The 23,466-nt window shown below is 44.4% G+C and overlaps 1 protein-coding gene across 5 annotated transcripts in view; it reads left to right on the top strand.

The window, feature by feature from the left end:
• The window catches only part of LOC123999642 (roundabout homolog 2-like), a 136,157-nt gene that overhangs the window by 48,776 nt on the left and 63,915 nt on the right, over positions 1-23,466 (top strand). For all 5 annotated transcript variants that reach the window (XM_046305602.1, XM_046305600.1, XM_046305601.1 and 2 more), the window contains exon 3: positions 16,330-16,487. In XM_046305602.1, coding sequence (XP_046161558.1) covers positions 16,330-16,487 — 158 coding nt within the window. The remainder of the gene's footprint in view (positions 1-16,329; positions 16,488-23,466) is intronic.

The following is a 23,466-nucleotide window of genomic DNA, read 5'->3' as shown; positions in this document are numbered from 1 at the left end:
TTATGTCAAATCATGAGCACAAACAATGCACTGATATATTAGCAAGGACCTGACATTGAATAGTGTCGTTGTAGTCGGGGCATATTGTAAGTGTGACACATTGCAAAGAGTCATTCGCCGGTCACTGGTGAAGAGATTGATATTATAAATACACAATGTTGATATTGTTGATTTTGTTTATATGCGCAACTTCTTTTCTTTGTTTGATTCAATGTAATGGATATGTTTGCATGTAGATGACAGAGTGGTAAGCTTAGACTTGTTTTTTGTCATTTTGTAGGACAACTGTATTTGTCATTAGCGTACACAAACAGCTACATTGGATGAGAGACGCACGTTGACAGCTAACTCAAACAGCTGTGCCTTGTGATTGTTGACTGCAAAAGAGCTAGCTCACACAGAAAAGGCGATAGATGGTGATAGATGGAATGGGGTTTCCATCATTAGGGTCTATCTTTCTCATACAGTCCATTAGTGTGTTTTATTTATAAGCAATGCTTGTGTGTATCTGTGTGTGTTTTTTCTTTTTTTTACATATCTGTGTCTATGTGTGTGTGCATGTCTCTCGGCTTGTGTGGTGTGTCCCGCTCTGTGTGTCCCTGTGTGTGTGTTTCCCCCTCCTAATTGAAGTGGACCGTGCAGGCCCTGCGGTAAGGATTATACCTGGCTTTGTTGAGAGGCTTCCCCCAAGGGGGAGTCAGTACTGGAGGGTCAAGGGTCATCTGCTTAATCTTGCCCCACAGGGGCTTTATGGGTAATTGTCAGTGCTTAATCAAGTTTATGTGGAGCCCTCTTCTCTCAAAGCTGCTGGTTTATGGGCCCTGGTCAAAAGTAGTGCACTAAATAGGCAATAGTCTTCCATTTGGGATGCTTCCAGTGAAGCCAAGACAAGGAAGGAGAGCGAAGAGAGGAATCAAAGGAACTAGGAACAAGGGCCCCTTGTATAGGGTGTGACAGGTCAACTCAAGCTTTCCCTAACCTTGTGGGTCTCCAATCCGGACCCGGGAAGTAGCAAGCTCAGTAGGTTCCCCCAAACCACATGCTGTGAATGGACGGGTTCCTAAGTAGTTTTGGTGGTGCACTGTTTTGGTCTGGGTTAATGATGTTTGGGTAAAGTTTGATATGATGTTGAGATAAGATCAGGGGCTGTGTGTGTGGTGTGAGCGGTTAAACACCAGCCTCAACAGTTAATTCAGTTTATTCACCCCAGAAAACCTCTCTTCTAGCATATATCTCTGTGGCACTGTTGGGTGAAAATAAAACACATCCCCAATTCTCTCAATCTGACACTTCAATCTGGTATTACCTTGCTTATAAACAAAACACGCTGATGTATGTAGACACACACGCACGCACCCACACACACACACACACTCGAGAAGGGACGCCACGCTATCTTGACATTTGGAGAAATGATCACAAACGTAAGCGATTAGAGGGCCCCATTGACAGAGATAGGGAGTCCTCATAAGGGAGGTTACCCATCATCAGTATAGATAAAGAATGTCCTCATAAGGGAGGTTAGCCATCATCAGTATAGATAAAGAATGTCCTCATAAGGGAGGTTAGCCATCATCAGTATAGATAAAGAATGTCCTCATAAGGGAGGTTAGCCATCAGTATAGATAAAGAATGTCCTCATAAGGGAGGTTAGCCATCATCAGTATAGATAAAGAATGTCCTCATAAGGGAGGTTAGCCATCATCAGTATAGATAAAGAATGTCCTCATAAGGGAGGTTAGCCATCATCAGTATAGATAAAGAATGTCCTCATAAGGGAGGTTAGCCATCATCAGTATAGATAAAGAATGTCCTCATAAGGGAGGTTAGCCATCAGTATAGATAAAGAATGTCCTCATAAGGGAGGTTAGCCATCATCAGTATAGATAAAGAATGTCCTCATAAGGGAGGTTAGCCATCATGGGGAGCACAGTATAGATAAAGAATGTCCTCATAAGGGAGGGTAGCCATCAGTATAGATAAAGACTGTCCTCATAAGGGAGGTTAGCCATCATCAGTATAGATAAAGAATGTCCTCATAAGGGAGGTTAGCCATCATCAGTATAGATAAAGAATGTCCTCATAAGGGAGGTTAGCCATGACATAGATATGGAGTGTCCCCATAAGGATGGTTATGGTAATGTGCTCAGGTTTTGTTGGATTTTCTCATCCTTCATTATAGGAGCGAGTTGTCATTAATCAGATTAAGTTCAGATCCACCCTGCTGGGGTGACATTGCGGGGACATTAGTGGCTAAATTACAGTGTTAATGACCATCACTACCCCCCAGGGTAAGCACATACACTCACACGCATGTATAAGTACACACACACAGATTGGTCCCTTAAATATCTGTAGATTGAGTTTGAGACTAATTCATTACTGTAAAACAAGGCAGTTGCAGGGTACTGAATTGGGACCGACCATCACTCTCTATTCAATCAGTTGCAGGGTACTGAATTGGGACCTACCATCACTCTCTATTCAATCAGTTGCAGGGTACTAAATTGGGACCTACCATCACTCTCTATTCAATCAGTTGCAGGGTACTGAATTTTCAATACTGGTGTTTTCCTTGTCTAATAGTGAGAAATAACAGTCACCACCTCTGTCCCTGGTAGAGTGTTCAGCAATTAGGCTAGTGTTAATTAGTCTCACTCACACTAAGTGAGAAAGGAGGAAAAACACGTATTCTCGTTTCGCTAAGGGATAGTGATGCTTTTTGGAGTGTTTCTTTAAGAGTTTAAATCTGAATATCTGAATAGTATATGTGTGTGTCTGTATCTGTGTGTCACGCCTTGGTCATTGTATTTTGTGTTTTCGTTATATTTCTGGTCAGGCCAGGGTGTGACATGGGTTTATGTTGTTGCATTTCGTATTGGGGGTTTTGTATTATTGGGATTGCGGCTGAGTAGGGGTGTTGTATGGGCTTGGCTGCCTGAGGCGGTTGTCAATCAAATCAAATCAAATCAAATTTTATTTGTCACATACACATGGTTAGCAGATGTTAATGCGAGTGTAGCGAAATGCTTGTGCTTCTAGTTCCGACAATGCAGTAATCTAACTAACAATTCCAAAACTACTGTCTTATACACAGTGTAAGGGGATAAGGAACATGTACATAAGGATATATGAATGAGTGATGGTACAGAGCAGCATACAGTAGATGGTATCGAGTACAGTATATACATATGAGATGTGTGTAGACAAAGTAAACAAAGTGGCATAGTTAAAGTGGCTAGTGATACATGTGTTACATAAGGATGCAGTCGATGTTGTAGAGTACAGTATATACATATGCATATGAGATGAATAATGTAGGGTAAGTAACATTATATAAGGTAGCATTGTTTAAAGTGGCTAGTGATATATTTACATCATTTCCCATCAATTTCCATTATTAAAATGGCTGGAGTTGGGTCAGTGTCAATGACAGTGTGTTGGCAGCAGCCACTCAATGTTAGTGGTGGCTATTTAACAGTCTGATGGCCTTGAGATAGAAGCTGTTTTTCAGTCTCTCGGTCCCAGCTTTGATGCACCTGTACTGACCTCGCCTTCTGGATGATAGCGGGGTGAACAGGCAGTGGTTCGGGTGGTTGATGTCCTTGATGATCTTTATGGCCTTCCTGTAACAACGGGTGGTGTAGGTGTCCTGGAGGGCAGGTAGTTTGCCCCCGGTGATGCGTTGTGCAGTCCTCACTACCCTCTGGAGAGCCTTACGGTTGAGGGCGGAGCAGTTGCCGTACCAGGCGGTGATACAGCCCGCCAGGATGCTCTCGATTGTGCATCTGTAGAAGTTTGTGAGTGCTTTTGGTGACAAGCCGAATTTCTTCAGCCTCCTGAGGTTGAATAGGCGCTGCTGCGCCTTCTTCACGACGCTGTCAGTGTGAGTGGACCAATTCAGTTTGACTGTGATGTGTATGCCGAGGAACTTAAAACTAGCTACCCTCTCCACTACTGTTCCATCGATGTGGATAGGGGGGTGTTCCCTCTGCTGTTTCCTGAAGTCCACAATCATCTCCTTAGTTTTGTTGACGTTGAGTGTGAGGTTCAGAGTCAGGTGATTCTCGTTGCCTCTGATTGGGAACCGTATTTAGGTAGCCTGGTTTCGCTGTGTATTTTGTGGGTGATTGTTCCTGTCTCTGTGTAGTTTCACCAGATAGGCTGTAATAGGTTTCACGTTCCATTTGTTGTTTTCGTATTTGTATAGTTATTTCATGTATCACTTTTTTCCATTCATTAAAGACATGAGTAACCACTACGCTGCATTTCGGTCCGACTCTCATTCTACAAACGAAGAACGCCGTTACAGAATCACCCACCACACTCGGACCGAGCAGCGTGTTAACAGGCAGCAGCGAAGAGAGGACGTTATGGACAGCAGAGGCATGGAGTATACGACGTGGGAAGAAATCGACAGGTGGGCGGCCGACCCAGAGAGAGTGCAGGTGCCCGCCTGGGATTCGCTGGAGCAATGCGAAGAGGGCTATAGGCGAATGGAGTCAAAAAGAAAGACACGTCGGCGCAGAGCGAAAACCGAAAGTAACCCCCAAATATTTATTGGGGGAGGGCGCAGAGAGAGAGTGGCTGAGTCAGGGTTCAGACCTGAGCCAACTCTTCCTGTTTATCGTGAAGAACAGTTGCAGTGGGAGAGGCTGCACCACTGGGAGAATTGGACATGGGAGGAGGAATTAGACGGGAAAGGACCCTGGGCTCAGCCTGGAGAATATCGCCGTCCCAAGGAAGAAATAGAGGCCGCTAAAGCGGAGATGCGCTGGTATGAGGAGGCAGCACAGCGACGCGGTTGGAAGCCCGAAAAGCAGCCCAAAAAAAAATATTGGGGGGGGCTACAAGGGAGTATGGCTATGCCAGGTAGGAGACCTGCGCAAACTCCCTGTGCTCACCGTTGGGCTAGAGAGACCGGGCAGGCACCGTGTTATGCTATGGAGCGCACGGTGTTTCCAGTGCGGGTGCATAGCCCGGTGCGGCACATACCAGCCCTTCCTATTGGCCGGGATAGAGTGGGCATCGAGCCAGGTAAGCTTGGGCAGGCTCGGTGCTCAAGAGCTCCAGTGCGCCCGCACGGTCCGGTCTATCCAGAGCCACCTCCACACACCAGTCCTCTGGTAGCAGCTCCACGCACCAGGCTGCCTGTGCGTGTCCTCGATCCAGTACCACCAGTTCCAGCACCACGCACCAGGCCTTCAGTGCGCCTCGCCTGTTCAGCGCAGCCAGCGCTTTTCTCCTCTCCTGCGCTGCTGGAGTCTCCCGCCTGTTTAGCGCAGCCAGAGCTTTTCTCCTCTCCTGCGCTGCTGGATTCTCCCACCTGCCCAGCGCCGCCAGTGCTCCCAGTCTGCCCAGCGCCACCAGTCTGCCCAGCGCCGCCAGTCTGCCCAGCACCGCCAGTCTGCCCGGCACCGCCAGTCTGCCCAGCGCCGCCAGTCTGCCCAGCGCCGCCAGTCTGCCCAGCTCCGCCAGTCTGCCCAGCGCCGCCAGTCTGCCCAGCGTCGCCAGTCTGTCAGGATCAGTTAGATCCACCAGTCAGCCTGGATCCGCCAGTCAGCCAGGATCCGCCAGAAGTGCCAGTCAGCTAGGATCCGCCAGAAGTGCCAGTCGGCCAGGATCTGCCAGGATCCGCAAGTCAGCCAGGATCCGCCAGTTAGCCATGATCTTCTAGATCTGCCAGACAACCATTCTCTTCCAGATCTGCCAGTTAACCAGAATCTTCCAGATCTGCTAGTCAACCAGAATCTTCCAGTTCCACCAGCCAGCCAGGATCTACCGGAGCCTACTACCTGCCTGAGCTTCATCTCAGTACTGGGCTTCCTCTCAGTACTGGGCTTTCTCTCAGTACTGGGCTTTCTCTCACTACTGGGCTTTCTCTCACTACTGGGCTTTCTCTCAGTACTGGGCTTCCCCTCAGTTCCGGGCTACCCCTCAGTTCCGGGCTACCCCTCAGTTCCGGGCTGCCCCGCAGTTCCGGGCTGCCCCTCAGTCCCGAGCTGCCCCTCAGTCCCGAGCTGCCCCTCAGTCCCGAGCTGCCTCTCAGTCCCGAGCTGCCCCTCAGTCCCGAGCTGTCCCTCAGTCCCGAGATGCCCCTCAGTCACGAGCTGCTCCTCAGTTCTGTGGGGTTCTGGGTGAGGACTATTAGGCCATGGTCGGCGGCGAGGGTGGATTATCCCAGGACGTGAAGGGAGGAACTAGGACATTAATGGAGTGGGGTCCACGTCCCGAGCCGGAACCGCCACCATGGACAGACGCCCGCCCGGACCCTCCCTATGGTTTTGAGGTGCGTCCGGGAGTCCGCACCTTAGGGGGGGGGTTCTGTCACGCCTTGGTCATTGTATTTTGTGTTTTCGTTATATTTTTGGTCAGGCCAGGGTGTGACATGGGTTTATGTTGTTGTATTTCGTATTGGGGTTTTTGTATTATTGGGATTGCGGCTGAGTAAGGGTGTTGTATGGGCTTGGCTGCCTGAGGCGGTTCTCAATCAGAGTCAGGTGCTTCTCGTTGTCTCTGATTGGGAACTTTATTTAGGTAGCCTGGTTTCGCTGTGTATTTTGTGGGTGATTGTTCCTGTCTCTGTGTAGTTTCACCAGATAGGCTGTAATAGGTTTCACGTTCCGTTTGTTGTTTTCGTATTTGTATAGTTATTTCATGTATCGCTTTTTTCCTTTCATTAAAGACATGAGTAACCACTACGCTGCATTTCGGTCCGACTCTCATTCTACAAACGAAGAACGCCGTTACACTGTGTGTATAATAATTGAGCGCAGTTTCAATTAATGCCTTCCAACTTGTCTTCCATTTTTTGGAGGAACACTTTTTGGATGGAAATCTTTCCTCTGATCATTTTACTGGCAGATTTGACTGCTCCGCACTTTCCATACTCATGGGAAAAGGTTCAGTGTGGACGTAGTGAGAACGTCTACGCATTGATATAATTTCTGAATATTACTAATCAGGTCATCATAACGTATGCAACACATTCACCCCCATGACTCTCTCACACATCAATAAATCATCTACCAGCCTTGATGTCCCAATCTCAAATTCACACATATTTTCAAAGATTGAGTGTGCGATTTTGTGTTGAAAGCTGAGTAACTTTAGAAGGTGAAGACACCCCCTATTCTCACAAGTTTCCCATCAGCTAACTGTGGGACAGAAGCTGACGTGAAAGCACATTTTTTGGCAAGGTCCATTTTTACAAAAATGGGGTTAAGGGGTGATATTTGAGAAGGAAAGGAGCCTGGGGTTAGACAGTGATCCCTCTCATAGTTTCAGGTACACCCCACCCGCCCACCCCTCCAAATCCCTAGTGGCTTAGGCCAGGCTGCTAGCTCGAAGGCAAGTGTAGCTTTGGCCTCTTTAGGTAGGCCACTGTATGTCAAGATCTCATCTGGGAGCAACAAAAGCCTGGATCACACCTGAAACCTGATAGGGACTCAAAAAGAGAAGGAGAGAAAGAACAAGGAGAGAGAGAGAGAAAGAACAAGGAAAGAGAGAGAGAGAGAGAGAGAAAGAAAATGCCTTCAGGTAGCGACCGCAAGCAGGAGGCTTAAGAGAGATGAGAGGAGAAAGAGGGATGAGGGGAACGAAGGATCGGGGGGGTGACTGACCGAAGACACCTTACAGGCAGATCATTCATGCATTATTAATAGGTGGATAGAGAATATGAGAGAGAGAGAGAGAGCAGTGACGTGTGGTGTGGTTGGTGTCTGAGTAGTCACTGGCGATTATCAATGCGAGATGTACTCACAACTAAACCTTGATGAAGCCCAAGTTCACCGTACAATGGAGAGCTCCAACACCCAGAGTGACATAGGCTAGAAAATCTTTAAATTACATTTTAAAAATCACCAAATGTAAATACCAATGTAACCAGCGTACACAAGCTATAGCCTCCGATAGCGGCATATTTCATATCAACCGACAAAATGACACACTACTTAACTCAGCTCAGCCAAAGACTGATGTAGCATCCACAGATACACTCAATAGGGGGCACTAAAAGTTCAGTATATAAACTTATTTAATTTGAAAAGTTTGAAAAGCAAATTCTTCCAAAGCACCGCACTCACACACACACACACACACACACACACACACACACACACACACACACACACACACACACACACACACACACACACACACACACACACACACACACACACACACACACACACACACACACACACACACACAGACATAATAATAATAATATTATTATGTGAATATTATTATTATGTTATGAAGTGAAATATTATTACACACAAATATATACAGTTGACGTCGGAAGTTTACATACACCTTAGCCAAATACATTTCAATTCAGTTTTTCACAATTCCTGACAATTCCTTGGGTCAAACGTTTCGGGTAGCCTTCCACAAGCTTTCCACAATAAGTTGGGTGAATTTTGGCTCATTCCTCCTGACAGAGCTGGTGTAACTGAATCAGGTTTGTAGGTATCTTTGCACGCATATGCTTTTTCAGTTCTGTCCACAAATTTGTTGCCCACAGTTCTGCTCACAATAGGATTGATGTCAGGGCTTTGTGATGGCCACTCCAATACCTTGATTTTGTTGTCCTTAATCCAAAATTGCCACAATTTTGGAAGTATGCTTGGGGTCATTGTCTATTTGGAAGAATCATTTGTGACCAAGCTTTAACTTCCTGACTGATGTCTTGAGATGTTGCTTCAATATATCCACATAATTTTCCTTCCTCATGATGCCAACTACTTTGTGAAGAGCACCAGTCCTTCCTGCAGCAAAGCACCCCGACAACATGACTGTCACGCCTTGGTCATTGTATTTTGTGTTTTTGTTATATGTTTGGGTAGGCCCGGGTGTGACAAGGGTTTATATGTTGTTTTCGTATTGGGGTTTGTATTATTTGGGATCGCGGCTGATTAGGGGTGTGGTATAGGCTTGGCTGCCTGAGGCGATTCTCAATTAGAGTCAGGTGCTTATCGTTGTCTCTGATTGGGAACCGTATTTAGGCAGCCTGAGATCGCTTTGTATTTCGTGGGTGTTTGTACCTGTCTCTGTGTTGTAGTCACCAGATAGGCTGTAATTAGATTCACGTTCCGTTCTGTTGTTTTTGTATTTAGTTTCAGTTATTTCATGTACCGCGTTTTCATTCATTAAAGGCATGAGTAACCAACACGCTGCATTTCGGTCCGACTCTCTTCATTCAACAGACGAACGCCGTTACAGAAACACCCACCTCTCACGGACCGAGCAGCGTGTAACTGGCAACGACGTTATGGACAGCAGAAGCATGGAGTAGACGACGTGGGAAGAAATCGACAGGTGGGCGGCCGACCCAGAGAGAGTGCAGGAGCCCGCTTGGGATTCGCTTCAGCACTGCGAAGAGGGCTATAGACGAATGGAGTCTAAAAGGAAAACACGGCGACGCAGAGCGAAAACCGAAAGTAACCCCCAAATATTTATTGGGGGAAAGCGCAGAGAGAGAGTGGCTGAGTCAGGAGTCAGACCTGAGCCTACTCTCCCAGTTAATTGTGAGGAGCAGCAATATAAGTACTTCTGGTCTTGGGAGATGATATTAGATGGAAAAGGACCCTGGGCGCAACCGGGAAAATATCGCCGTCCCAAGGAAGAAATAGATGGGGCTAAAGCGGAGAGGCACTGGTTTGAGGAGGCAGCATGGCGACGCGGTTGGAAGCCGGAAAAGCAGCCCCAAATTTTTTTGGGGGTGGCTAGAAGGGAGAATAGTTATGCCAGGTAGGAGACCTGCGCAAACTCCCTGTGCTCACCGTTGGGCTAGAGAGACCGGGCAGGCACCGTGTTATGCTATGGAGCGCACGGTGCTTCCAGTGCGGGTGCAGAGCCAGGTGCGGCACATACCAGCCCTTCCTATTGGCCGGGCTAGAGTGGGCATCGAGCCAGGTAAACTTGGGCAGGCTCAGTGCTCAAGAGCTCCAGTGCGCCTGCACGGTCCGGTCTATCCAGAGCCACCTCTACACACCAGTCCTCTGGTAGCAGCTCCCCGCACCAGGCTTCCTGTGCGTGTCCTCGATCCAGTACCACCAGTTCCAGCACCACGCACCAGGCCTCCAGTGCGCCTCGCCTGTTCAGCGCAGCCAGCGCTTTTCTCCTCTCCTGCGCTGCCGGAGTCTCCCGCCTGTTTAGCGCAGCCAGAGCCTTTCTCCTCTCCTGCGCTGCCGGAGTCTTCTGTCTGTCCAGCGCCGCCAGTGCCGCCAGTCTGCCCAGCGCCGCCAGTGCTCCCAGTCTGCCCAGTGCTCCCAGTTTGCTCAGCGCCACCCGTCTGCCCAGCGCCGCCAGTCTGCCCAGCGTCGCCAGTCTGCCAGGATCCGCCAGTCTGCCAGGATCCGCCAGAAGTGCCAGTCTGCCAAGATCCGCCAGAAGTGCCAGTCAGCCATGATCTTCTAGATCGGCCAGACAACCTGAATCTTCCAGTTCCGCCAGCCAGCCAGGATTTACCGGAGCCTACTACCTGCCTGAGCTTCATCTCAGTACTGGGCTTCCTCTCAGTACTGGGCTTCCTCCCAGTACTGGGATTCCTCTCAGTACTGGGCTTTCTCTCAGTACTGGGCTTCCTCTCAGTACCGGGCTTCCCCTCAGTACCGGGCTTCCCCTCAGTCCCGGGCTGCTTCTGTCCCGGGCTGCCCCTCTGTCCCGGGCTGCCCCTCTGTCCCGAGCTGCCCCTCTGTCCCGGGCTGCCCCTCTGTCCCGGGCTGCCCCTCTGTTCTGAGCTGCCCCTCTGTCCCGGGCTGCCCCTCTGTCCCGGGCTGCCCCTCTGTCCCGAGATGCCCCTCTGTCCCGAGATGCCCCTCTGTCCTGAGATGCCCCTCTGTCCTGAGATGCCCCTCTGTCCCGAGCTGCCCCTCTGTCCCCAGCTGCCCCTCTGTCACGAGCTGCTCCTCAGTTATGAGGGGATCTGGGTGAGGACTATTAGGCCATGGTCGGCGGGGAAGGTGGATTATACCAGAACGCGAAGGGGAGGAAATAGGACATTAATGGAGTGGGGTCCACGTCCCGAGCCAGAACCGCCACCATGGACAGATGCCCACCCGGACCCTCCCTATGCTCTTGAGGTGCGTCCGGGAGTCCGCACCTTAGGGGGAGGGGTTCTGTCATGCCTTGGTCATTGTATTTTGTGTTTTTGTGATATGTTTGGGTAGGCCAGGGTGTGACAAGGGTTTATATGTTGTTTTCGTATTGGGGTTTGTATTATTTGGGATCGCGGCTGATTAGGGGTGTGGTATATGCTTGGCTGCCTGAGGCGGTCCGACTCTCTTGATTCAACAGACGAACGCCGTTACAATGATGCTGCCTCCCCTGTGCTTCACGGTTGGGAAGGTGTTCTTCAGCTTGCAAGCCACCCCCTTTTTCCTCCAAACATAATGATGGTTATTATTGCCAAACAGTTTTATTTTTATTTCATCAGACCAGAGGACATTTCTTCAAAAGGTATGATCTTTGTCCCCCCATGTGCAGGTTACATCGATATAGGACTCGTTTTTACTGTGGATATAGATACTTTTTGTACCGGTTTCCTTCAGCTTCTTCACAAGGTCCTTTGATGTTGTTCTGGGATTGATTTGCACTTTTCGCGCCAAAGTACGTTCATCTCTCGGAGACAGAACGCATCTCCTTCCTGAGCGGTATGACGGCTGCGTGGTCCGATGGTGTTTATACTTGCATACTATTTTTTTGTACAGCAGAACGTGGTACCATCAGGTGTTTGGAAATTGCTCCCAAGGATGAACCAGACTTGTGGAGGTCTACAATTTGTTTTCCTGTGGTCTTGGCTGATTTATTTTGATTTTCCCAAAGAAGCACTGAGTTTGAACTTAGGCCTTGAAATACATCCACAGGTACAACTCCAATTCAATCAAATGATGTCAGTTAGCCTATCAGAAGCTTCTAAAGCCATGACATCATTTTCTGGAATTTTCCACGCTGTTTAACCTCTTGCTCCTACCTGGCACGCAGGCGTCCCATCTAGAGCTCTGGAAATGCAAATGCACTAAGCTAAATGCTAATAGTATTAGTTAAAACTCAAACGTTCATTAAAATACACATGCAGGGTATTGAATTAAAGCTACACTCGTTGTGAATCCAGGCAACAAGTCAGATTTTTAAAATGCTTTTCGGCGAAAGCATGAGAAGCTATTATCTGATAGCATGAAACACCACAAAAGACCCGCAGGGGACGTAAACAAAATAATTAGCATAGTCGGCGCTACACAAACCGCACAAATAAAATATAAAACATTCATTACCTTTGACCATCTTCTTTGTTGGCACTCCTAGATGTCCCATAATCACTATTGTTTTTTTTTCTTCGATTAAATCAGTCCATATATAGCCTAGATATCGATCTATGAAGAATGTGTGATAAACGGAAAAAATAGCGTTTCATAACGTAACGTCATTTTTTAAAATTCAAAAAGTCGATGAAAAAAACTTTCACAAAACACTTCGAAATACTTTTGTAATGCAACGTTAGGTATTAGTAAACATTAATAAGCGATCAAATTAATCACGAGACGAAGTGTTTTCTATAGGGGTCCGTCTTGAAATACTGTCCGTGTATTTCTCAACCAAAATATCCGGTTGGAGACCTGAAGAAAAAGCCTGTCTCTTGTTCGTTTGACCAAGAAACAAAGAATTTGCAAATGACAAGACTGTTGACATCGTGTGGAAGCTGTAAGTACTGCAACCTCAGCCCTATTTAATGTCTTTCGCCCATAACAATGGGTTGAAGCAGCGGATGGATATATTTTTCCACTTTCAGTGATCAGATTTTCCTGCACTTTTAGATGAAACGCACGTTCTGTTAAAGTCACAGCTGTGATTTAACCAGTTTTATAAACGTCTGAGTGTTTTCTATCCACACATACTAATCATATGCATATACTATATTCCTGGCATGAGTAGCAGGGCGCTGAAATGTTGCACGATTTTTAACAGTGTTCAAAAAATTAGAGGGTAGGAGGAAGAGGTTAAAGGCACAGTCAATTTAGAGGATGTAACTTCTGACCCACTGGAATTGTGAAATAATCTGTCAGTAAACAATTGTTAGAAAAATTACTTGTATCATGCACAAAGTAGATGTCCTAACTGACTTGCCAAAACTATAGTTTGCTAACAAGAAATTTGTGGAGTGATTGAAAAATGAGTTTTAATGACTCGAACCTCAGTGTTTGTAAACGTCTGATTTCAACTATATATTATAATTAAGGTTCTAACATAATTTCCACATCAACAATCGAAATGATTGAAAATTCAATTTAAAACGTCAAAATATTGTCTCATCAAAACAAAATTCTAGCTTTATAAATCAAATGCATCAAAGGGATGTTGTGTATTTTCATTTTCAGTTAAACAATAGCCTAACCCGCAAATTGTAAAGGAAATGGAAATGAATTAGGACAACCTTTACTTTTAAATGAAGTCCATTTGTCTGTCCTTCAGGCTGAACCTCTCAGTGTGACAGCATTTCATGGCCAAGGATGACACTTTTTTAAAAACCTTTATTTAACTAGGCAAGTCAGATAACAACAAATTCTTATTTTACAATGCGGCCTACCCCAGCCAAACCCTACCCTAACCTGGATGGCGTTGGGCCAATTGTGCGCCGCCCTATGGGAATCCCGATCATAGCCAGTTGTGATACAGCCCGGGATCAAACCAGGGTCTGTAGTGACACCTCTGGCACTGAGATGGGGTGCATTAGACCGCTGTGCCACTCAGGAGCCCTAAAATGATTAAACCTGGCTTCCATTTGAACACTGATAAGGTCCAAAATACTGTAAAACATTCCTTTCCTCTCATCAATGATTGGCTGTGTGCCAGGCTGCTTTGTCAGGGCGAGTATGGTACATTAGATCGGACGATTTTCTCTACCTTCCTCTGATGGTCAGGAAGTGCAGGTGTTGGTCTCCCTCTCTGAATTAAACCAAGTTATCCTTGAAAATACAACTTGAAAACGTTTGGGGTGCAGTACAGTGTACATTTGTCCTTTTCTTTTTCTAGCTAGTTTCAATAATTTCAAGGGATGCGGGCGCCAAATTATGTAGACACGGCCAGATGAACAGAGCTTTCCCACACACGCAATACGCATGCACAAAATATGAAATTGGCTCAATGCAACAAATGAAGCTAGACAAAGCAGCGAGGTCTATGCTGTTCATTGACAGTGACTGGAATCAGGAACGGCCACGAATGCCCGCAAGTTTTGAATGGATTTGAATTGATGGGAAGGAAGGCATGAATACCCTAACACGTTTTGATGCAGTTATAGCACATTTTGAGATTTTGAGCATAAAACAACCTTGAAAGAAAACAGATAAAAAATGATGAAACAGCTTTTCATAACATCTTTTCTTATTAGATTATCACAAGGTAAGCACTGCCAATGAATGAAAGACAGTGTCTTGTTTTGTTGTTCGCATGAGACCAAATTATGATTGGCCTCCGCAGGCCTCTCAGTGAGATGGTTATTCAGCTCTTCATGTGATTGGCTGACACACTCACACATTGTTGACATGAGGGTTGAAGTTACCCCTAAGCACTGATCCAAGGTCATATACTCCCGTTTTTACTCCCAATGGTTAAAGTTGGGACTAACAGATGATAAGATGGCTCTAGATCTGTCATTAAGGGCAACTTCTACCCAAAGCACTGAAACTACCTAGAACTCTGTCCAAACGTCTCCAATCACTAGCCACTTGTGGCCTAAGTGAAATACGAACAAATACCAACTCCACTATCCTCATAGTTATTTTTAACACACTAATACAGGCTACTGCCATTTTCCAACAGACTCCATTCAGTTTAATCCATATCATCAGCAGCCTGGCATTAGAGTATATTGGATCGAGTCCAGAGCAATATCCCTTCTCCTCATAAACTTTATCCTCACGGAAACTTTATCCTCTGGTGCTAGCTTAAGGGCATAGCCAGGCACCAATTGGATAGTGGCAGAGTGAAATAACGATTGAATGCGGGTCAATTCGGAGAGATACGGAAGGAGAGCAGCAGACTACACTAATGGAAGTGGCGAAGAGGTGCAGAAGAATCTGATAAAGAGTCATTCAATGGGAATACAGATTGAGGGAAGAAGAAGGGTTGATGGTTGATTACATCTGGCCTGTAGGTGTGGTTTGATAGAGGGTGGTTGGTTATTTTTGGTAGAGTTGATGTTGTTGGTGTGCATGGTTGTATGTGTGTGTAGGTGTGTTTGTGAGTGTTCGTATTTCTATAAGCTTTTGTGTGCAAGTGTGTGTACATTTTTGTCTCTTTTGTATGTTCTGTAAGTGTTTGTATTTCTGTCTCATGCATATTGATGTGTGTGTGTCTGGGGAGTGTGTTAGGCCGATTGAATAATTCATCCACCTTGTGTCAGAAAGGAGCCTGTCCATTATTGATGAGCCGCTATGCCACAGGCACATGCGCACACACACACACACACACACACACACACACACACACACACACACACACACACACACACACACACACACACACACACACACACACACACACACACACACACACACACACACACACACACACACACACACACACACACACACACACACACTCAGGACACTGAGTAAATGAAGACCATAGGGAGGCAACACGCACACACACACTTGCACACACACACACACACACACACACTCAGGACACTGAGTCAATGAAGACCATAGGAAGGAAACACACAAACACACCAATTTTTTTTTTATCACAAGTCATATCATTATTATCCCAGTATTGAGAGGCTTTGGGTCATTCAACTAAATCATACACTGAGAGCCGCTCCTGCGTGTTGAATTTCATCTGTTTTGCATTCACCCTTTTTTAAAAACTTGATAGACTTTTTAGACTTGATAGCGGAGACAGCAAAAAGCTTTATGGCATACAGGTCGTACTTACACATGAAACTTAGACTACATTATAATGCATTCATGCAGCCACCCTGCACAGTGAAAGATGTGGTAGACTATCCTAACTTACGATTTCTGATGTGGACTTTCAAGGTATCTTTGTGACTTTCCCTTACAGAGGGAAAAGCAGAGCTATTATGATCTTGCTATTACCTCTCCAATTGTATTACATCAACACGAAGTGCTTAGGGGGTTAGGGGTTGTTTTGGAATTGTGAAGTAGGCGTAGTACTCTGTATCACCCTCTCTCTTTTCAATTCAATCTGCAATTGTGCTTTATTGGCAATAAATATGTACGGAAATTGCCAAAGCTAACTATAATAATGTATGTTTGCTGGATAATAACAATTGCCCCCCCTCTCCCTCCCCTCTCTTACCAGTCTTGAGGGATGACTTCAGGCAGACACCCAGTGACGTAGTCGTGGCGGCAGGGGAGCCGGCGGTCATGGAGTGCATCCCCCCGCGGGGCCATCCGGAGCCCACCATCTCCTGGAAGAGGAACAACATGAAGGTCAACGACCACGATGAGAGGATCACCGTGAGTCCTATCCATCTGTATATAGACCTCTGTTTCATCCTTCTATACTTTCATTGTTGTGGCTATGCAAAAAAGAGGCCTGTACAGAGCATTCGGAAAGTATTCAGACCCCGTGACTTTTTCCACATTTTGTTACGTTACAGCCTTATTCTAAAATTGATTAAATTGTTTTTTCCCCCTCATCAATCTACACACAATACCCCATAATGACAAAGCAAAAACAGATTTTTTTTAGATTTTAGCTAATTTAACCATAAGTATTCAGACCCTTTAGTCAGTACTTTGTTGAAGAGCCTTTGGCAGTGATTACAGCCTCAAGTCTTTTTGGGTTTGACACTCAAGTTTGGCAAACCTGTATTTGGCGAGTTTCTCCCATTCTTCTCTACAGATCCTCTCAAGCTCTGTCAGGTTGGATGGGGAACGTCGCTGCACAGCTATTTTCGGGTCTTTCCAGAGATGTTCGATGGGGTTCAAGTCCAGGCTCTGGCTGGGCCACTCAAGGACATTCAGAGACTTGTCCCTGAAGCCACCCCTGCGTTGTCTTGGATGTGTGCTTAGGGTTGTTGTCCTGTTGGAAGGTGAACCTTTGCCCCAGTGTGAGGTCCTGAGTGCTCTGAAGCAGGTTTTCTTCAGGGATCTTTCTGTACTTTGCTTCTTTCAAATTTATCATGATCCTAACTAGTCTCTAAGTCTGTGCCGCTGAAAAACATCCCCACAACATGATGCTGCCACCACCATGCTTCACCATAGGGATGGTGACAGGTTTCCTCCAGACGTGATGCTTGGCATTCAGGCCAGAGAGTTCAAACATCAGACCAGATAATCTTGTTTCTCATGGTCTGAGAGTCTTGAGCTGCCTTTTGGCAAACTCCAAGCGGGCTGTCATGTGCTTTTTACTGAGGAGTGGCTTTTGTCTGGCCACTCTACCATAAAGGCCCAATTGGTGAAGTGCTGCAGAGATGGTTGTCCTTCTGAAAGATTCTCCCATCTCCACAGAGGAACTCTGGAGCTCTTTCAGAGTGACTATCGGGTTCTTGGTCACCTCTCTGACCATGACTATTCTCCCCAGTTGCTCTGTTTGGCCGGGCGGCCAGCTCTAGGAAGAGTCTTGGGGGTTCTAAACATCTTCCGTATAAGAATGATGGAGGCCACTGTGTTCTTGGGGACCTTCATTGCTGCAGACATGTTTTGATACCCTTCCCCAGATCTGTGTCTCAACACAATCCTGTCTTGGAGCTCTATGGACAATTCCTTCAACCTCATGGCTTAGTTTTTGCTCTGACATGCACTGTCAACTGTGAGACCTTATATAGACAGCTGTGTGCCTTTCCAAATGATATCCAATCAATTTAATTTTCTACAGGTGGACTCCAATCAAGTTGTAGAAACATCTCAAGGATGATCAATGAAAACAGGATGCACCTGAGCTCAATTTTGAGTCTCATAGCAAAGGGTCTGAATACTTATGTAAATAAGGTATTTCTGTTTGTTTTTGCAAATGTATTTAAAAATACAATCTTAAAATCTGTTTTCGCTTTGTCATTATGAGGTATTGTGTATAGATTGATGAAGATTTTTATTTATTTAATCCATTTTAGAATACAGCTGTAACAACATCTGGAAAAATCAAGGCGTCTGATTACTTTCCCAATGCACTGTATATCCGTCTATCTATTATACCTATGACATAGTCCCTTCAGAAAGTATTCACAACCTTTGACTTTTTCTTAATTTTGTTGTGTTTAAATTTAATTAAAATATTAGCAAATAATAAGTTGCATGGACTCTGTGGCAATAATGGTGTTTAACATTATATTTGAATGACTATATCGTCTCTCTTCTCCACACATTCAGTTATCTGTCAGGTCCCTCAGTCGAGCAGTGACGTTAAAACCACTAAGAACAGGGAGGCTTTCCAATGCCTTGCAAAGAAGTGCACCTGTTGGTGAAAATAAAATAAAAAGCAGACATTGAATAGCAGTTTGAGCATGGTGAAGTTAATAATTACACTTTGGATGGTGTATCAACACATCCAGTCACAACAAATATACAGTCGTCTTTCCTAACTCAGTTGCTGGAGAGGCATGAAACTGCTGTGGGAGGCCAATGGTGACTTTAAAACACGTACAGAGTTTAATGGCTGTGATGGGAGAAATCTGAGGATGGATCAACAACATTGTAGTTACTCCGCAATACTAACCTAATTGACAAAATGAAAAGAACGAAGCCTGTACAGAATAAAAATATTCCAAAACATGCATCCTGTTTGCAGAAAGGCACAAAAGTAATACTGCAAAGAAATGCGGCAAGCAATTATCTTTTTGTCCTGAATACAAAGTGTTATGTTTGGGGCAAATCCAATACAACACATTACTGAGTATCACTCTCCATATTTTCAAGCATAGTGGCGGCTGCATCATGTTATGGGTATGCTTGTAATCATTAAGAACGGGGGAGTTTTTCAGGATAAAAAAATAATTGAAATGAAGGTAAGCACAGGCAAACTCCTAGACGAAAACCTGTTTGTTTGCTTTCCACCAGACACTGGGAGATTAATTCACCTTTCAGCAGAACAATAACCTAAAACACAAGGCCAAATCTACTCTGAAATTGCTTACCAAGATGACAGTGATGTTCCTCAGTGACCGAGTTACAGTTTTGACTTAAATATACTTGAAAATTGATTGGAAGAACTGAAAATGGTTGTCTAGCAATGATCAACATTCAATTTGACAGAGCTTGAGGAATCTTTGAAAATAATAGTCTATTGTGTGTCCCTTTCAGGAAATATGTCTCACAGCTCAACAAACACCAGCACAGCATCACCAATAGGTGCATAAATACATAAATCACAAGCAATAACTACAAAATACAACAGAATTGGGCAAATGTTGCACAATCCAGGTGTGGAAAGCTCTTAGAGACTTATCCAGAAAGACTCACAGCTTAATCGCTCCCAATACTTCTAAGTATTGACTCAGGAGTGGGTTTTTTTTCAGATAAATTACCAAACATTTCTAAAAACATGTTTTCACTTTGTCATTATGGGTTATTTTGTGTAGATGGATGAGAAAAAAATATTTTTTTTTTCTCATCCAATTTGAATTCAGGCTGTAACACAACAAAATGTGAAATAAGTCAAGGGGCATGAATACTTCTGAAAGCACTGCAATGTGATATAGACACACATGGCATTTTAATTCCATTCATAGGACATTTGAAAAACATTTAAACACAACCATATTGTTTTATAATTCATATATTTGACAACCTGCCCATTTGAGGTTTGAACCTACAATATTTGGCTGCCAAACCAGGATTTTCATCCTCTGTGCCACCAGGGAAGCCCTCTTTCATCATCATACATGTTCAGTATATATCCTTGGCAGTATGGCCAATCAGGAATTCTATGCTTCCTTTTAAGCGTTCTTAGACGTAACTAACCCAGGGAAACACTAGTAACTGGGCTATTCACCATCACTTCACCCATCCTCTTTATATGTTGCGTACATCTGTATAACTACAGTTGAAGTCGGAAGTTTACATACACCTTAGCCAAATAAATGTTCATTTAAACTCAGTTTTTCACAATTCCTGACATTTAATCCTAGTAAAAATTCCCTGTCTTAGGTCAGTTAGGATCACCACTATATTTTAAGAATGTGAAATGTCAGAATAAGAGTAGAGAGAATGTTTTATTTCAGCTTTTATTTCTTTCATCACTTTCCCAGTGGGTTAGAGATTTACATACACTCAATGAGTATTTGGTAGCATTGCCTTTAAATTGTTTGCTTGGTGGCCTTGGGCCATTTTGCCACAACTTTGGAAGTATGCTTGTGGTCATTGTCCATTAGGAAGACCCATTTGCGACCAAGATTTAACTTCCTGACTGATGTCTTGAGATGTTGCTTCAATATGTCCACATGATTTTCCTACCTCATGATGCCATCTATTTTGTGAAGTGCACCAGTCCCTCCTGCAGCAAAGCACCCCCACAACATGATGCTGCCACCCCCGTGCTTCACGGTTGGGATGGTGTTCTTCGGCATGCAAGCCTCCCCCTTTTTCCTCCAGGTCATTATGGCCAAACAGTTCTATTTTTGTTTCATCAGACCAGAGGACATTTCTCCAACAAGTATGATCTTTGTCCCCATGTGCAGTTGCAAACCGTAGTCTGGTTTTTTTATGGCGGTTTTGGAGCAGTGGCTTAACCCTTTTGGGTTATGGCGATATAGGACTCGTTTTACTGTGGATATAGATACTTTCGTACCTGTTTCCTCCAGCATCTTCACAAGTTCCTTTCCTGTTGTTCTGGGAATGATTTGCACTTTTCGCACCAAAGTACGTACATCTCTAGGAGACAGAACGCATCTCCTTCCTGAGCGGTATGACGGCTGCGTGGTCCCATGGTGTTTATACTTGCGTACTATTGTTTGTACAGATGAACGCGGTACCTTCAGGTGCTTGGAAATTGCTCCCAATGATGAACCAGACTTTTGGAGATCTACAATTTATTTTCATATTTTTTGATTTTCCCATGATGTCAAGGAAAGAGGCACTTAGTTTGAAGGTAGGCCTTGAAATACATCCACAGGTATACCTCAAATTTACTCAAATGATGTCAGTTAGCCTATCAGAAGCCTCTAAAGCCATGACATTATTTCTGGTATTGTCCAAGCTGTTTAAAGGCAGTCAACTTAGTGTATGTAAAATTCTGACCTACTGGAATTGTGATACAGTGAATTAAAGGGAAATAATCTGTCTATAAACAATTGTTGGGAAAGTTACTTGTGTCATGCACAAAGTAGATGTCCTAACCGACTGGCCAAAACTATAGTTTGTGAACAAAAAGTTGGTTGAGTGGTTGAAAAACAAGTTTTAATGACTCGAACCTAAGTGTATGTAAACTTCCGACTTCAACTGTATATACAAGTAGAACCTAGAATACCTATATCTATACCTAAGTTTCATCTTTCTATCATTTAAGCATTTTATCCATAGACCCTATGGTTGTATCCCTTAGTTTGTCAGCTGAACACTGGTCAATACTGTATGACAGATATATGCTCAATGCTATAATGGACAAGCATGTTTTTGGAATTGCATTGATTTTTGATTATTGGCAATTACGGAAATTAATAGATTATACAGCACATTTAGTTGAATCTATTGGAAGGTGTAATGGCAGAAGCAGACCCACCACAACAACAGAAGCAGACCCACCACCACCTCTGCTCTCCCTGAGGCTTTAAGCACTCAGATACACTATACAATACACTACAAGTCACTTATCTAAATAGAACCCAGCTAGCGCATAACGTTCTAAGAGCCACACGTTTCGTAGAGCTTGGGGGGAGCATGGTTGTCCTATGGTTCATTTGCATACAATCTTCCCACAACTTTCTGGGAGTGGTGTACCATCGTTGCTTGGCTTTGGAAAATTCTCTGCACATTTAAGGAACTTCACACAATAAAAACAATTATATTATTGGTATTTTATTAGGAACATTTGTAATAATTTTTTATTTATTTAACTAGGCAAGTCAGTTAAGAATAAATTCTTATTTACAATGATGGCCTAGGAACAGTGGGTTAACTTCCTTGTTCAGGGGCAGAATGACAGATTTTTACCATGTCAGCTTGGGGATTTGATCTTGCAACCCCACGTTTACATTTAATTTAATAAATAGTTCAGAGAACGTTAAAAAACAATGTTCTTCTGTGGGTATTTCTGTACTTAAGCACGTTTCCTACAGGATTCCTCATAGTTCTATTTTAAGTTATGTTCTCAAATTGTTCTGAGAACGTTAAGAAAACTTCCCATAAAAACCACAAGAAAACTTTGGTAACGTTCAGAGACCGTTTTAAGAATGTTATTTAAAAATATATACATTCTGTTCTCAGCATCAACAAAACTCTCAATCCTCTTGTTAAGTATGTTCAGGTGTGTTGGCCACACCCACTAATTGGCTACAATTGATCTTAAAGAGAGCCTGTTTCCTTTGGAATAGTGTCTGTTTGAATTAACTAAAATGAACAGCTTTGTATGTGTGAAAAATAAAATGTAGCATGCTAGCTCCATCCTGGTGGTGAAGTGGACTAATTCCATGGATATGGAACAGGAGATTATAGGTTTGAATCTCTCTGATGCCTAGCCACAATAAAAAAGAAATGTATTTCCATGATTAATGCCTAATGAAATACATTTCCATGTGTCCTATCTGTGCTTGGATTTCAAAAAAGTTCACCCAAAATAAGCTAGTAATTTAAAAAGTTTTATTTAAACATAATTTATTTTCTCAGAGTTTTAATAAGTCCTCGCAGAAAAACTTCAGACAACCTTCTGGCAATAAACGTTCCCAGAACATGCAAAATGTTCTGTTTTACTGGTCAGGAAACGTATTGCTTCATTCCCACAACCAATGGAAACAAGAAATATACGTTTCCACAACGTCCAAGGAACCAAATGTGCTAGCTGGGAAGGCTCTTGTTTAATGTAGTCTACATTTGTTGGGAGAGAGAAATAGAGAGAGTGGGGTGGGGTGAGGTGAGGTTGGAGAAAGAGAGAGACAGAAACAGAACGAGAGTAGGGTGGTATATAGGGGGGAGAGTGAGCTAGAAAGAGAGCGAGGCAATGTGATGCCAGGGCTGTGGAGAGAGATTGAGCGAGAGAGAACAAGGGAGAGATGGAGGGAGAAAGAGAGCGAGAAAGAGAAGGAGACAACCATAATCAGAAACAGATAACCAAATGCCTAAAATGTTGTTTACTCAATATATAACATGACAGAGTGAATGGGCTTGGGGACATGACAAGAACATCATCACTCTTCCCTCTGTGGTGGCTTTTAAGGGAACGCCGTGGCTTACTTCTTGACCAGTGGAGGCTGATGAGGGGAGGACGGCTCATAATAATGGCTGCAACGGCATTAAACCATATGTTTGATGTATTTGATATCATTCCACCTCCAGCCTTTACCAC

Source organism: Oncorhynchus gorbuscha, linkage group LG16 (genome assembly GCF_021184085.1).
Source record: "Oncorhynchus gorbuscha isolate QuinsamMale2020 ecotype Even-year linkage group LG16, OgorEven_v1.0, whole genome shotgun sequence".
NCBI classification, from domain to species: domain Eukaryota; kingdom Metazoa; phylum Chordata; class Actinopteri; order Salmoniformes; family Salmonidae; genus Oncorhynchus; species Oncorhynchus gorbuscha.
The sequence above is the reverse complement of the archived record's forward strand: the minus strand, read 5'-3'. Positions and strand labels throughout refer to the sequence as shown.